Source organism: Myxocyprinus asiaticus, chromosome 6 (assembly GCF_019703515.2).
Source record: "Myxocyprinus asiaticus isolate MX2 ecotype Aquarium Trade chromosome 6, UBuf_Myxa_2, whole genome shotgun sequence".
Lineage (NCBI taxonomy): Eukaryota > Metazoa > Chordata > Actinopteri > Cypriniformes > Catostomidae > Myxocyprinus > Myxocyprinus asiaticus.
Window position 1 is genome coordinate 2,211,397 of NC_059349.1, and position 11,756 is coordinate 2,223,152.

At 38.1% G+C, this 11,756-nt stretch overlaps 1 protein-coding gene across 3 annotated transcripts in view; it reads right to left on the minus strand.

Annotated features, from left to right (window-relative positions):
* Positions 1–9,200, minus strand: part of LOC127442885 (gastrula zinc finger protein XlCGF26.1-like) — an 80,863-nt gene extending 71,663 nt beyond the window's left edge. The window contains exons 1-2 of one of the 3 annotated variants that reach the window (XM_051701183.1): positions 8,843–9,200; positions 8,609–8,752 (exon numbers count right to left, since the gene is read on the minus strand). In XM_051701183.1, the coding sequence (XP_051557143.1) occupies positions 8,609–8,702 (94 nt within the window). In that variant the 5' untranslated portion in view covers positions 8,703–8,752; positions 8,843–9,200. Of the gene's footprint in view, positions 1–8,608; positions 8,753–8,842 lie in introns of those variants that run through there. The other 2 variants (XM_051701184.1, XM_051701187.1) reach the window with 2 other exon arrangements.
* Between the last annotated feature and the right edge of the window lie 2,556 nt (positions 9,201–11,756).

Below are 11,756 nucleotides of genomic sequence, written 5' to 3' on the forward strand. Positions count from 1 at the left end.
CCAAAAATCACAGGACTTAATGACTACAGAGCTGTCGCCCTGACGTCTGTGGTCATGAAATCATTTGAGAGACTGGTGTTGGCCCACCTGTAGGACATCACTGGACCCTTTCTAGATCCCCTTCAATTTGCTTATCGAGCAAACAGGTCTGTGGATGATGCAGTCAACATGGGATTGCATCATATCCTGCAACATCTGGACAGACCAGGGATATGCAAGGATCCTTTTTGTGGACTTCAGTTCGGCTTTCAACACCATCATCCCAGCTATACTCTAGAATAAATTACACCAACTCTCTGTTCCCATGTCTATCTGTCAGTGGATTACCAGCTTTCTGACGGACAGGCAGCAGCTTGTGAGACAAGGGAAATTCACTTCCAGCACCTGTACAATCAGCACTGGTGCCCCCCAGGGATGTGTGCTCTACCCACTACTCTTCTCCCTGTACACAAATGACTGCATCGCCAAGGACCCCTCTGTCAAGCTCCTGAAGTTTTCAGATGACACCACTGTCATCGGCCTCATCCGAGATGACGATGTGTCTGCATACGGAAGGGAGGTTAAACAGCTGGCTGTCTGGTGCAGTCAAAACAACCTTGAGCTGAACACGCTCAAAACGGTGGAGATGAATGTGGACTTTAGGAGGATCACCCCAACACTGACCCCCCTCCTCACCATTCTAAACAGCACTGTGGCAGCAGTGGAGTCATTCAGGTTCCTGGGCACTACCATCTCACAGGACCTGAAGTGGGAGACCCACTTCACCACAGGCGCTGCTGATACAGTTCTACTCAGCAGTCATTGAGTCTGTCCTCTTCACTTCAATAACTGTCTGGTTTGGTTCAGCTACGAAATCAAATATTATTAGACTACAAAGGACAGTTCGGACTGCTAAGAGGATTATTGGTTGCCCCCTGCCCTCCCTTCAAGAACTATACACTTCCAGAGTGTGGAAAAATCACTCTGGACCCCACTCACCCTGCCTACTACCTTTTTGAATTGTTGCCTTCTGGCCGACACTTCACAGCTCTGAGCACCAGAACCGTCAGGCACAGGAACAGTTTTTTCCCTCAGGCTATCCATCTCATGAACAGTTAAAATTGCCCCACTGAGCAATAATTATGTGCAATACACAGTTTAGTCTTTTTATATTTATCCAACACATCCAACCTCTTCTGCCATTACATTCCCTTGCACTGTATATAACAGATTTGTATTAGATTTGCACTACGTATGTGTATATGTGTATGTATGAGTGTGTGTGTGTGTGTGTGTGTGTGTGTGTGTGTGTATGTATTTATACACTACCGGTCAAAAGTTTTGAAACACTAGACTGAAATGTTTCTCATGATCTTAAAAATCTTTTGATTTGTAGGCATATGCTTAAATGTTTGAAATTTGTTGTGCCACCATATTAATTTATTTCATTATAAAACTAAAATTTTATACAAAATAAAAAAAAAAAAATTAAATTGATGACTTGGACCAAATATTAAAGAAAAGCAGCCAATAAGTGCCCAGCATATAGATGGGAACTCCTTCAATACTGTTTAAAAAGCATCCCAGGGTGATACCTCAAGAAGTTAGTTGAGTAAATGTCAAGAGTAGACAAGTGGGTGACTACTTTGAAGATGCTAAAATATAACACGGTTTTGATTTATATTGGATTTTGTTTAGTCATAACGTAATTCCCATAGTTCCATTTATGTTATTCATAGTTTTGATGACTTTACTATTATTCTAAAATATAAAAAAAATTATAATAAAGAATGAGTAATTGTTTAAAAACTTTTGACCAGTAGTGAGTATATATACACACACACACATACATATATCTATATTTATATCTATATCTATATATGTATATATTGTCTATTGTGTATTCTATATATACTTTATTTTCTATTCAATTTTTATTTATTACTATTTTATTTTTTTTATTATTCAATTTTTAATTATTTTTTTATTATTATCTATGTCTTGTTGCTGTTTTTGTATTGTTGTGCACTGGAAGCTCCTGTCACCAAGAAAAATTCCTTGTATGTGTAAGCATACTTGGCAATAAAGCTGATTCTGATTCTGATATCAAATATAAATATATAAAAGCCCTGGCTTTTACAAGATGTCTTTTTGTCACATTTTCATTTGCAACTTTATTAAACATAAAAAGAATATAAAAAACAGAATATAAAAAACAGCATATGCCTCAAAATTAAAACAATGCTACCAAGTCCAAATGCAATGTGATATGATGCATAGCTTAAAATAATATTGGAGAAATGCAATGCTACCCCAAAACAGACCAATTACAGTTGTTGTGGTCTGCGTCAACACGCATTGTAACATTTTTGGAGAGCTGCACATCAGGCTACAGCGTGGGTTCGAAGCAGAAGTATAAATCAGTCTTTACACAGAATTACAGCTCAATCCGTACAACAGGTTATAAAGCAATTCATCCACTTAATTGTAATTGTTCTTTTGAGAGAAATTGATCTTGATTTTTTTTTCTTCTTTTTTTCAGAATTTAACCTCATTTACATAGCGAGTAAAGCTTTGTTCACTGTGATGGCCCTGGACAATGTTTTTTTCTGTGAGTCAGTAGAGTGCTTGATTGGGTGAAACTCTTCCCACATGAAGTGCAGTGGTACGGCTTCTCTCCAGTGTGCACTCTCTCGTGTGATTTCAGGTGTCCTGATGTTATGAAACTCTTCCCACATGAAGTGCAGTGGTGTGGCTTCTCTCCAGTATGCACTCTCTCATGTGTTTTCAGGTTCCCTGAATTACTGAAACTTTTTCCACAATGTGCACACTTGTAAGGTTTTTCTCCAGTATGGACTCTTTGGTGGCGTTCCAATTCGTAAAGTCTGTGAAAGGCCTTCCCACACTCAGAGCACACATGAGCTTTTACATCAGTATGTTTTCTCTGGTGCTCTTTTAAACTGTGCCGATGTGAAAAACTCTTTCCACAAAGTGAACACAAGTAAGGCTTCTTAATTGCATGAATTGTCCGGTGTGTTCTTAAGAGTGATGCAGAAGAAAATGTTTTGCCGCACTGATCACAGCTGTATGACTTTTCACCAGTATGAAAGGACAGATGATTTTTGAGACTGCATGCCTTTCTGAAACTCTTCCCACACTGATGGCATTTGAAAGGCTTCTCTCCAGTGTGGATTCTCATGTGCTTAGTAACATTTTCTTTACATGTAAAAGTATTCCCACATAGATGGCAGGTAACAGATTTTTTTGTTTTTGTTCTTTGAGTTCTTCTAAAAGATTTTTCTTCAGTTTTGAAATCATGTTTCTGATACTGATGTTTCTCCTCTTCATTCAGTTCCTCACTTTCCTTTTTCACTTCCATCAGCTCTAAAAAGAACACATGGTCATCAGTCAATACAAGAGGGACTAACACAATACAAGAATTAAGCCCTATACGGACGGGATTAGATTTATATGGGTGACATGGGATATTGTAATAATGACCATAGCTTCTCAGTAATTTTAATCCCGTGAGAATCGGTCATGTCAGTGCTGGTAAAGGTTACAGCGCGTTTTACCTACTATAAAACGGCCTGTAAAAAGAACCCCTGGTAATATTAATACCGTGCAAATTTACATATTTGTAAAAACCCGTAAATCTGCACTTTCCAGCCCTTGAGCCCTTTAAATATCACTGTTTCTTAAGTTGTACGAGTGTCTGAACTGGATGTTGGTCAAAAGAAGACGCCTGAAAACGACGAGTTTCAGAACATGATAACGCTGGCTGTTGCATTCGAACTGATGCATGTTTTTCTCAAGCTCTTTATGCTGTTGAGTGTTTACTTATGCATGTAAAAGAGAAAAAAGCAGTCTTATTTTTTGGGGGGTTAGGAAAATTGGAAGGAGCACAAGCATGATTTTTTTTTTTTTTTATTTGAGCAGAGTGCGTAAAATTGTGTCAAACCCTGTGTTTCGGAACATATATTCCAGAGGGACAATTAAGGCTTTCATCACATCTTTCATCACATTCCCAGTGGGTCAGAAGTTTACATACACTGTGTTAGTATTTTGTAGCATTGCCTTTAAATTGTTTAACTTGGGTCAAACGTTTTGGGTAGCTTTCCACAATCTTCTCACAATATGTTGCTGGAAAGAACTGGTGTAACTGATCCAGGTTTGTAGGACTCCTTGCTCGCACACGCTTTTTCAATTCTGCCAAAAGAAATCGGATTGAGGTCAGGGCTTTGTTATGGTCACTCCAGTACCTTGACTTTGTTGTCCTTAAGCCATTTTGCCACAACTTTGGAGGTATGCTTGTGGTCATTGTCCATTTTGAAGACCGAGCTTTAACTTCCTGGCTGATGTCTTGAGATGTTGCTTCAATATATCCACATAAATTTCCTTCCTCATGATGCCATCTATTTTGTGAAGTGCACCAGTCCCTCAAACTCGATGCTGCCACCCCCATGCTTCACGTTTGGGATGGTGTTCTTTGGCTTGCAAGCCTCACCCTTTTTCCTCCAAACAAAACGATGGTCATTATGGCCAAACAGTTACATTTTTGTTTTATCAGACCAGAGGACATTTCTCCAAAAAGTAAGATCTTTGTCCCCATGTGCAAACTGTAGTCTGGCTTTTTATGGTGGTTTTGGGGTAGTGGCTTCTTCCTTGCTGAGCAACGTTTCAGGTTATGTCGAGATAGGACTTGTTTTACTGTGGATATAGATACTTGTCTACCTGTTTCTTCGAGCATTTTCACAAGGTCCTTTGCTGTTGTTCTGGGATTGATTTGCACTTTTTGCACCAAACCATGTTCATCTCTAGGAGACAGAATGCATCTCCTTCCTGAGCATTATGATGGATCATGGTGTTTATACTTGCATACTATTGTTTGTACAGATGAATGTGGTAACTTCAGGCATTTGGAAATTGCTCCCAAGGATGAACCAGACTTGTGGAGGTCCACAATTTTTTTTTTCTGAGGTCTTGGCTGACTTTTTTTCTTTTTTTTTTCATGATGTCAAGCAAAAAGGCACTGAGTTTGAAGGTAGGCCTTAAAATACATCCAAAGGTACACCTCCAATATACTCCAATTAGCCTATCAGTAGCTAATTGCCTAAAGTCTTGACATCATTTTCTGGAATTTTCCAAGCTGCTTAAAGGCACAGCTAACTTAGTGTATGTACATTTCTGACCCACTGGAATTGTGATATAGTCAATTAAAAGTGAAACAGTCTGTCAATAAACAATTCTCGAGTCATGCACAAGGAAGATGTCCTAAACAACTTGCCAAAACTATAGTTTGCTAATATGAAATCTGTGGAGTGGTTAAAAATTTTGTTTTAATGACTTCAACCTAAGTGTATGTAAACTTCTGACTTTAACTGTAGGTATATTTACCAATTATGTAAGTGATCACTGTGTCATTGCTGCTGTGAGGAATTTAAAGTTGAGAAATAAGTTGAATAGCTGATGAATAGTTCATAACTTCCATGTCACTGTCTTATGTTAAAAATAGTACAGAATTTCCTAGGAAATCATACCTTGAGAAGTCTGCTAAGACAACTTAAATGAGCATTTTATATCTGCAAGTTGTCTTTAAATACCAGTCCAATGACTGTGAAAATATTTTTGCCCCTTTAGAACAATTTGAAGATGTTGCACACAATTGTATCACTCATCCATTCGAATTTATCCCATTTACTGTGTCTGACATCAAAATAGCCCTGAGTCAACTTTAGTGGTCAACCGATGCCGATATCCAGAGAGCATGGTGGCTGATAGGCTGATACAATGCCGATAAATCACACAATTTAATATAGTAAATAACATAAACATAAAATTGCTAAAAAAATTAGTAAACTCTTATTTAGCACTATTTACTCAATATCACATTACAATTTAACTTTGTAAAAAATAATCTAAAAATTTGTATTTTAATTGGTAGATAGCAGTTTCTTCTGATTTATATTTAGTCATCAGATATTATTAATTTATTTGCACATGAAGAAAGTTTTAATATATTAGGAAGAAGGAAATAACAGTACACACTGTAGTCCAGCAACCATGGATGGCATGTCCATATTAGCAATTGCATTTTATAAAAAAAAATAAAAAAAACAGAATCAAACCAACTGTACATACAGTGCATAGCAAATATGACATATACTTACAGCACACATGAAGCACTTTTAATTTGATGTTTTAATTTGATGTGTGAACCAGCATGAGCAGCAATCTCCTGACAGTTTAAATGGGCTGGATCACCTACTTGGATTGACACAGACTGACTGTCATGATTTGTAAATCAGAGGACTTTTGATCCTGATCCTGAAGTTTTTTATTCTGGCTGATGGAATAGGTGCTTCAGATGAAGATATTAGATGAGCGCTCCACGGAAAGAAAATACTGGATTAAACGAGATATCTGCATATTTGCAGATGGTATATAATAGAAGTTTCATTGAGATTTGCCTTTTATCATTAGAAAAGTTACAGGGAACAGTTGAGGACTGTTAGAATACGTGCTTCAGAGGAAGATTTATGAGCACTCCACAGGATGCTGCATCTGCTGAAGTTGTGTGATGTTGGTTTATTACATCTGTTTAAACGAGATATGCGCATATTTGCAGATGGTATATGATATTAGTTTTATTGATATTTGCTTTTTTATCATTAGACAAGACCATTAAATGTTACAGGGAATTGTTGAGGAGAGGGAGGGAGAATGAAACAGGCGAGCACTTTAACATTATGAGCTTAAACGCATCTGCCGTGGCTCTGATATGCTGTAGCGGTGGCGGAAAACCCGATATATGAATAAGAAAATAATTTGAATGAAGAAAGAGTTCAGGCACCAGGCAGAGTTTAGATCTCCACCATAATATAAAAGAAAACTCTGCTACATACTTCAAACTACAGTTCCACACTAATCCCTTTTATTTAGTCCTTAAATTAGAACAAAATACAATAATTTTCAAGTAGTTTAATTTGGGTATTTAACGAAAAATAAATCCTCTAACAGGTTAAAATGAACTTTCATTGAACTATCTTTTACCCAAAAATATTACAGCCCACAAAAATTCACATTAAAGAAACAAATGAAAACAAAAATATAGTATATGCAAAATAAACAGAAATAGGGAGACAGAAGAACAAAATCACAGAGTTGTTTTAGCGTGGGGAGAAGAAAATAGTGCAAGACAGTGCATTCTGCTGCGAAGACTCACTACACTCTCCTACCCCTGAGAAGACAACCTAAGGTTGTAAAATTAATCTTTGAAACCAAAAAAATCTGAAGATTCATTAAAGAGGTCTACAACTTTTTGTCTTTAAAAAACAACAAATACAAAATATAAATATTTACAAGTTGTAACAAAAATTAATTACATTCCCTTACTTCCCCAATGTAGCCTATGACAAATTTAATAGAGCTGAAGAAGTGATATGATAATATGTATTATGAATCTATTTCTGCCTAAAGTACAGTTAGTGTTACTATAGTAAATTCAAGGGTGGTCATGTAGAATTCTGTGCCGAATTCAAATGGTTTCCACGTCTTGCGGCGTGCTTCTCACTGGTTCTCACAGTGCTGCAATGATCAGAGGAGCACGTTTAAGAGCTCGAGACCAGTCTGTGAGTAAAAACGCATCTGTTTTTGTGCTCAAGCTGCTCTGTCTATTGAGCCGTATCCACCTACAGAGCCATACAGGTGCATTAGCGGAGGTTGTGCCTCCGCCTGTGTATTTGACGCTGCTAGACCAGAGACTTCAGATGCATCACTAGACTTCAGAATTAGATGATCCGTGGTATAAATGCATATCAAACCATATAATTGAGAACCAACTGATATACTCCCAAGTCTAGATAAACGTTTTAATGCAAAGAGGAACTTAATGATAGATTTGATTATGACTGATAAACGCCCCCATTTGTAACCTAATGCCCCCCTCTCTACTAATTTGCTCTTTGTGCCGCCGGCATCCTTTGAACGCCCCCACTGAGAACCCCTGGTCTATAGTAATTATTGGCTAATGCTTGGAAAGATCAGCAGCAACAGGCTCAGTGTTGAAATTGCATAAACTTTTAGCAGATCATTACAATGCTTAAACACTAAAGCTGGTGCTTCACTTCATTGAGCTCAATGTATTTGGCAATGCTGATGTAAGTGATGTAGTGATTCACACCAGATATCCAAAGAATATTACTGAACTAAAACAGCTTTGTAAAGAGGAATATTACAAAATCCCCAATAGTCCACATTCCACCCTGCATTGTGAATGTTTACACAGCATGTTCAATAAAGACATGAACACGTATCATTGTTTGTGTTAAGCACCCATCTTTTGAGACATAGTTGAAGATCAGATCGAATTTTATGTCAAGGGGTACACACATTTTTGCTATTATATATTCATGCCATCTTCAATGAACAAAAATTACATTTAATAATAAACACTGACTCTGCTTCATATTTATTAGTCATTAAATGGAGGAGAACCCCACAGAAATGCTTGCTTACACAGCCATCATAGATAACATTAGGTATCATCATCCATCATCTCTGGTGAACAGACTGAAACTTTAATACTTTAATCCTCATCAACAGACAATAATGAAGAATGGGCACAAACCTCTTTGTTCCTCAGTATCTTCATCTTTCATGGCATTTGAACTGCATGGTTCTGGATAACTCATGTCCTCACTCTCTTCTTTAATAAACATCATTTTACAATGATTTATCACGCAGATCTCAGTTGTAACACCTGGAGTTATTCCTGTTCGTGTTGAAACAAGTCTTCGTTTAGGATGATGAGAATAATGCAGCATTTATAAACATGAATCTCAATTTACATACTTCTACTCACTTCTTATTTACAGCACTGTTTAATCTCTAATGTACGTGTATGCAGTTAGCCCGTATTATTCAATGTCGGATGCTGGATATTCCTACTTGATCCGGTTTTCAAACATGCGGCGGTCTATTGTCCGTTACTCGAATAATGTAGAAACAAACAAAACTACAATGGCAGTAGTTTTTACAGGTTTATGAGTATAAATAGAGAAGACCGTTTACCGTTTTTCACGTCTCTGCAAACGTGTGCTAAACATCATATAATACGTAAACTTTGGTGCGTTTATTTTACTCACTGATGGATTTTATTCTCTCAAAAGTGAATGTTTATAGTTACTCTGCAAATCTCCCAGAGCGCCGCCATGTTTGCGTGACGTCATACAACAGCATCTCGGAGGGGACATTCTAAACTGCTTGTAGTAGAAAACGCCAAATATGACTTAAAGGAATAGCTCAACAAAAAATTAAAATTCTCTCATTTACTCACCCTTATGCCATCCCAGATTTCATGACTTTTTTTCTTCTGCAGGGCACAAATGAATATTTTTAGATGAATATTTCAGCTCTGTTGGTCCTCACAATGAAAGTGAATGGTGACCAGAAATGTCCAAAAATCACATAAAGGAAATAGAAAAGTAATCCAAAGACCCCAGTGTTTAAATCTATATCTATCTATATATTTTTAATATTAATGGGTTTCCTATGAATCTCAACTTTTACTTTCATATTCACATTTGAAAGTCACGTGGCACCTGTTTAGTTTAATTTTCACATCTGAAAGTGAAAGTTTAGACTGTACCGTAATAAGCAATATTCCTTATATCTTAGCAATTCAACCATGGAGTACCACCTGTTTTCTCCAGGGGGCATTAAGTGAAACTCGCTGTATAGGCAACGCGCAACTTATACAGAGAACAAACCACACTTACCGAGAGCAGACAGCACAAGATGAGAACACGTTCTTGCATACAAACACAGCTTGATGGAGCGCAAATCCGAACACAGGGATCTCAAGACTTTTTTTTCTAATTATTAAACTACATTTAACTTGACACAGCAACCTAAAACTGTACGTTTATGACACAGTGCAACCAAGACGGTCCAAAAGAATCTGTCTGATGCAGATGTGCATTGGTTACGTTTACATGCACCCTCATAATGCAATTATAATTCGATAAAGCCAATACTGCAATTAAACTGTAGCTCATGTAAACAGAATATTGTGATTATGATATTGCAATTATGCTAATAATCAGAGTAATAATAATCTCAGTAAGATATGTAGAGTACTCCTATTTTAATCGCTTTATACTGGCATGTAAACGCTTTAATCACATTTCTTCCACTCTGACCAAAGTGCACCTGCATCAGCAGACCCAGCAAACAGGGGACATCCCCCGGACGTTCACCAATGTCTGCTTAGGTGAATAGATGTTAAAACTGTCATTACTTTCTCAAAAAGACTGTGTTTTAATTTCAGGGAAAAACCCTGTGGCATTTTCTGCACTAAGGTTCATAGGGGACCAAATGAGCACGGCAAGGTAGAAGTCTAAAGATATCTTTATTATATTACAGTTGTATGTCTCATAGCAGTATAACATATTTAAATACATTGTCATCTGCTCTACCTATAAATTGTATTGAGAAACAGTTAGTGTCTTTTGTGTTTTATCTAAATGCTTAAATATTATCTTTGATGATGATCATTAGTAGTACATCTGTTTAATAATACTGTAATAATGTCACTTGTATGTATGTCTTCATTTCAGAAAGTCATGCAGTGCCTTACTCCTGTGTCATTTGCTTAATGCTTCAGAAGGTAATAGTTTTTAGACAATAATATATTTTGCATTGTTATAACTTTTCGGCAGAAGTTTTGTTAGGGATTGTCTTTGTGGTAAATCCACCCCTAAGAGGCTCAAATACAGAACACAGTGGTATTGTATTCTAAAGGTAATTAAAGGACATAATGTTTGATTTATGATGGAGTTAAATAGGATAACCTGTTATTTCTGTTTAATTCTAGAGTTTACATTAATAAGATTTGACTTTATTATGAAATGACCCACTGTTGAACATCCTGGTTACTTGCATAACCTCCATTCCCTGATGGAGGGAACGAGACGCTGTGTCGATGTAGTGACACTAGGGGTCACTCTTGGGAGCCTGAGACACCTCTGATCTTTGATAAAAGGCCAATGAAAATTGGCGAGTGGTATTTGTGTACGGGTATAAAAGAAGCTGGTATGCAACCACTCATTCAGGTTTTGTGCTAAGGAGCCAAGATAAGGTCCCGGCCATTTCAGCAGGTAGTTCAGCATTGTGGCAGGAGGGACACAACGTCTCGTTCCCTCCATCAGGGAATGGAGGTTACGCAGGTAACCAGGACGTTCCCTATCTGTCACTCATTCAACGCTGTGTCGATGTAGTGACACTAGTGGTCCCTATACGAAATGCCGCAACTGGCTGAACTGTGTTACGTGAACTGGCGGTGTGTGATGGGCAGACCACTGTGTGCCTCGTAGCCAGCGCACCATGCCTACACGTAACCTCCCCCAACACTGTTATGAGTTTTGAACGGCCCTTTGGGGACAAGTCGACCGCCCAAAAGATAGAGATAGGCTAGCCCAGTCGTGGCCTCTTATCCTCTTTTTTCCTCTCCCCAAAAAAAAGGAATTAACCGACTGGGTCCACCAGGTCTAGTCGGGGGGGGTGGGGGTGTCACTCCCAAGGGGAAGACACCGTGGAGACCACACCTCGCCCAAAGGGGGGGGGGGTATTTTGAGTGGAAATACGTCACGTGGTCTTGCCGAGCTTTGTCGGAAGTATGTCATGTGGAGAAGTCCCATGGTAGGTCCTACCCTGCGGGGGAGGAGTTTCTACAAGCATGGTGACTGGGGCAGAGGGGACTCTGCCCGAGGAAGACG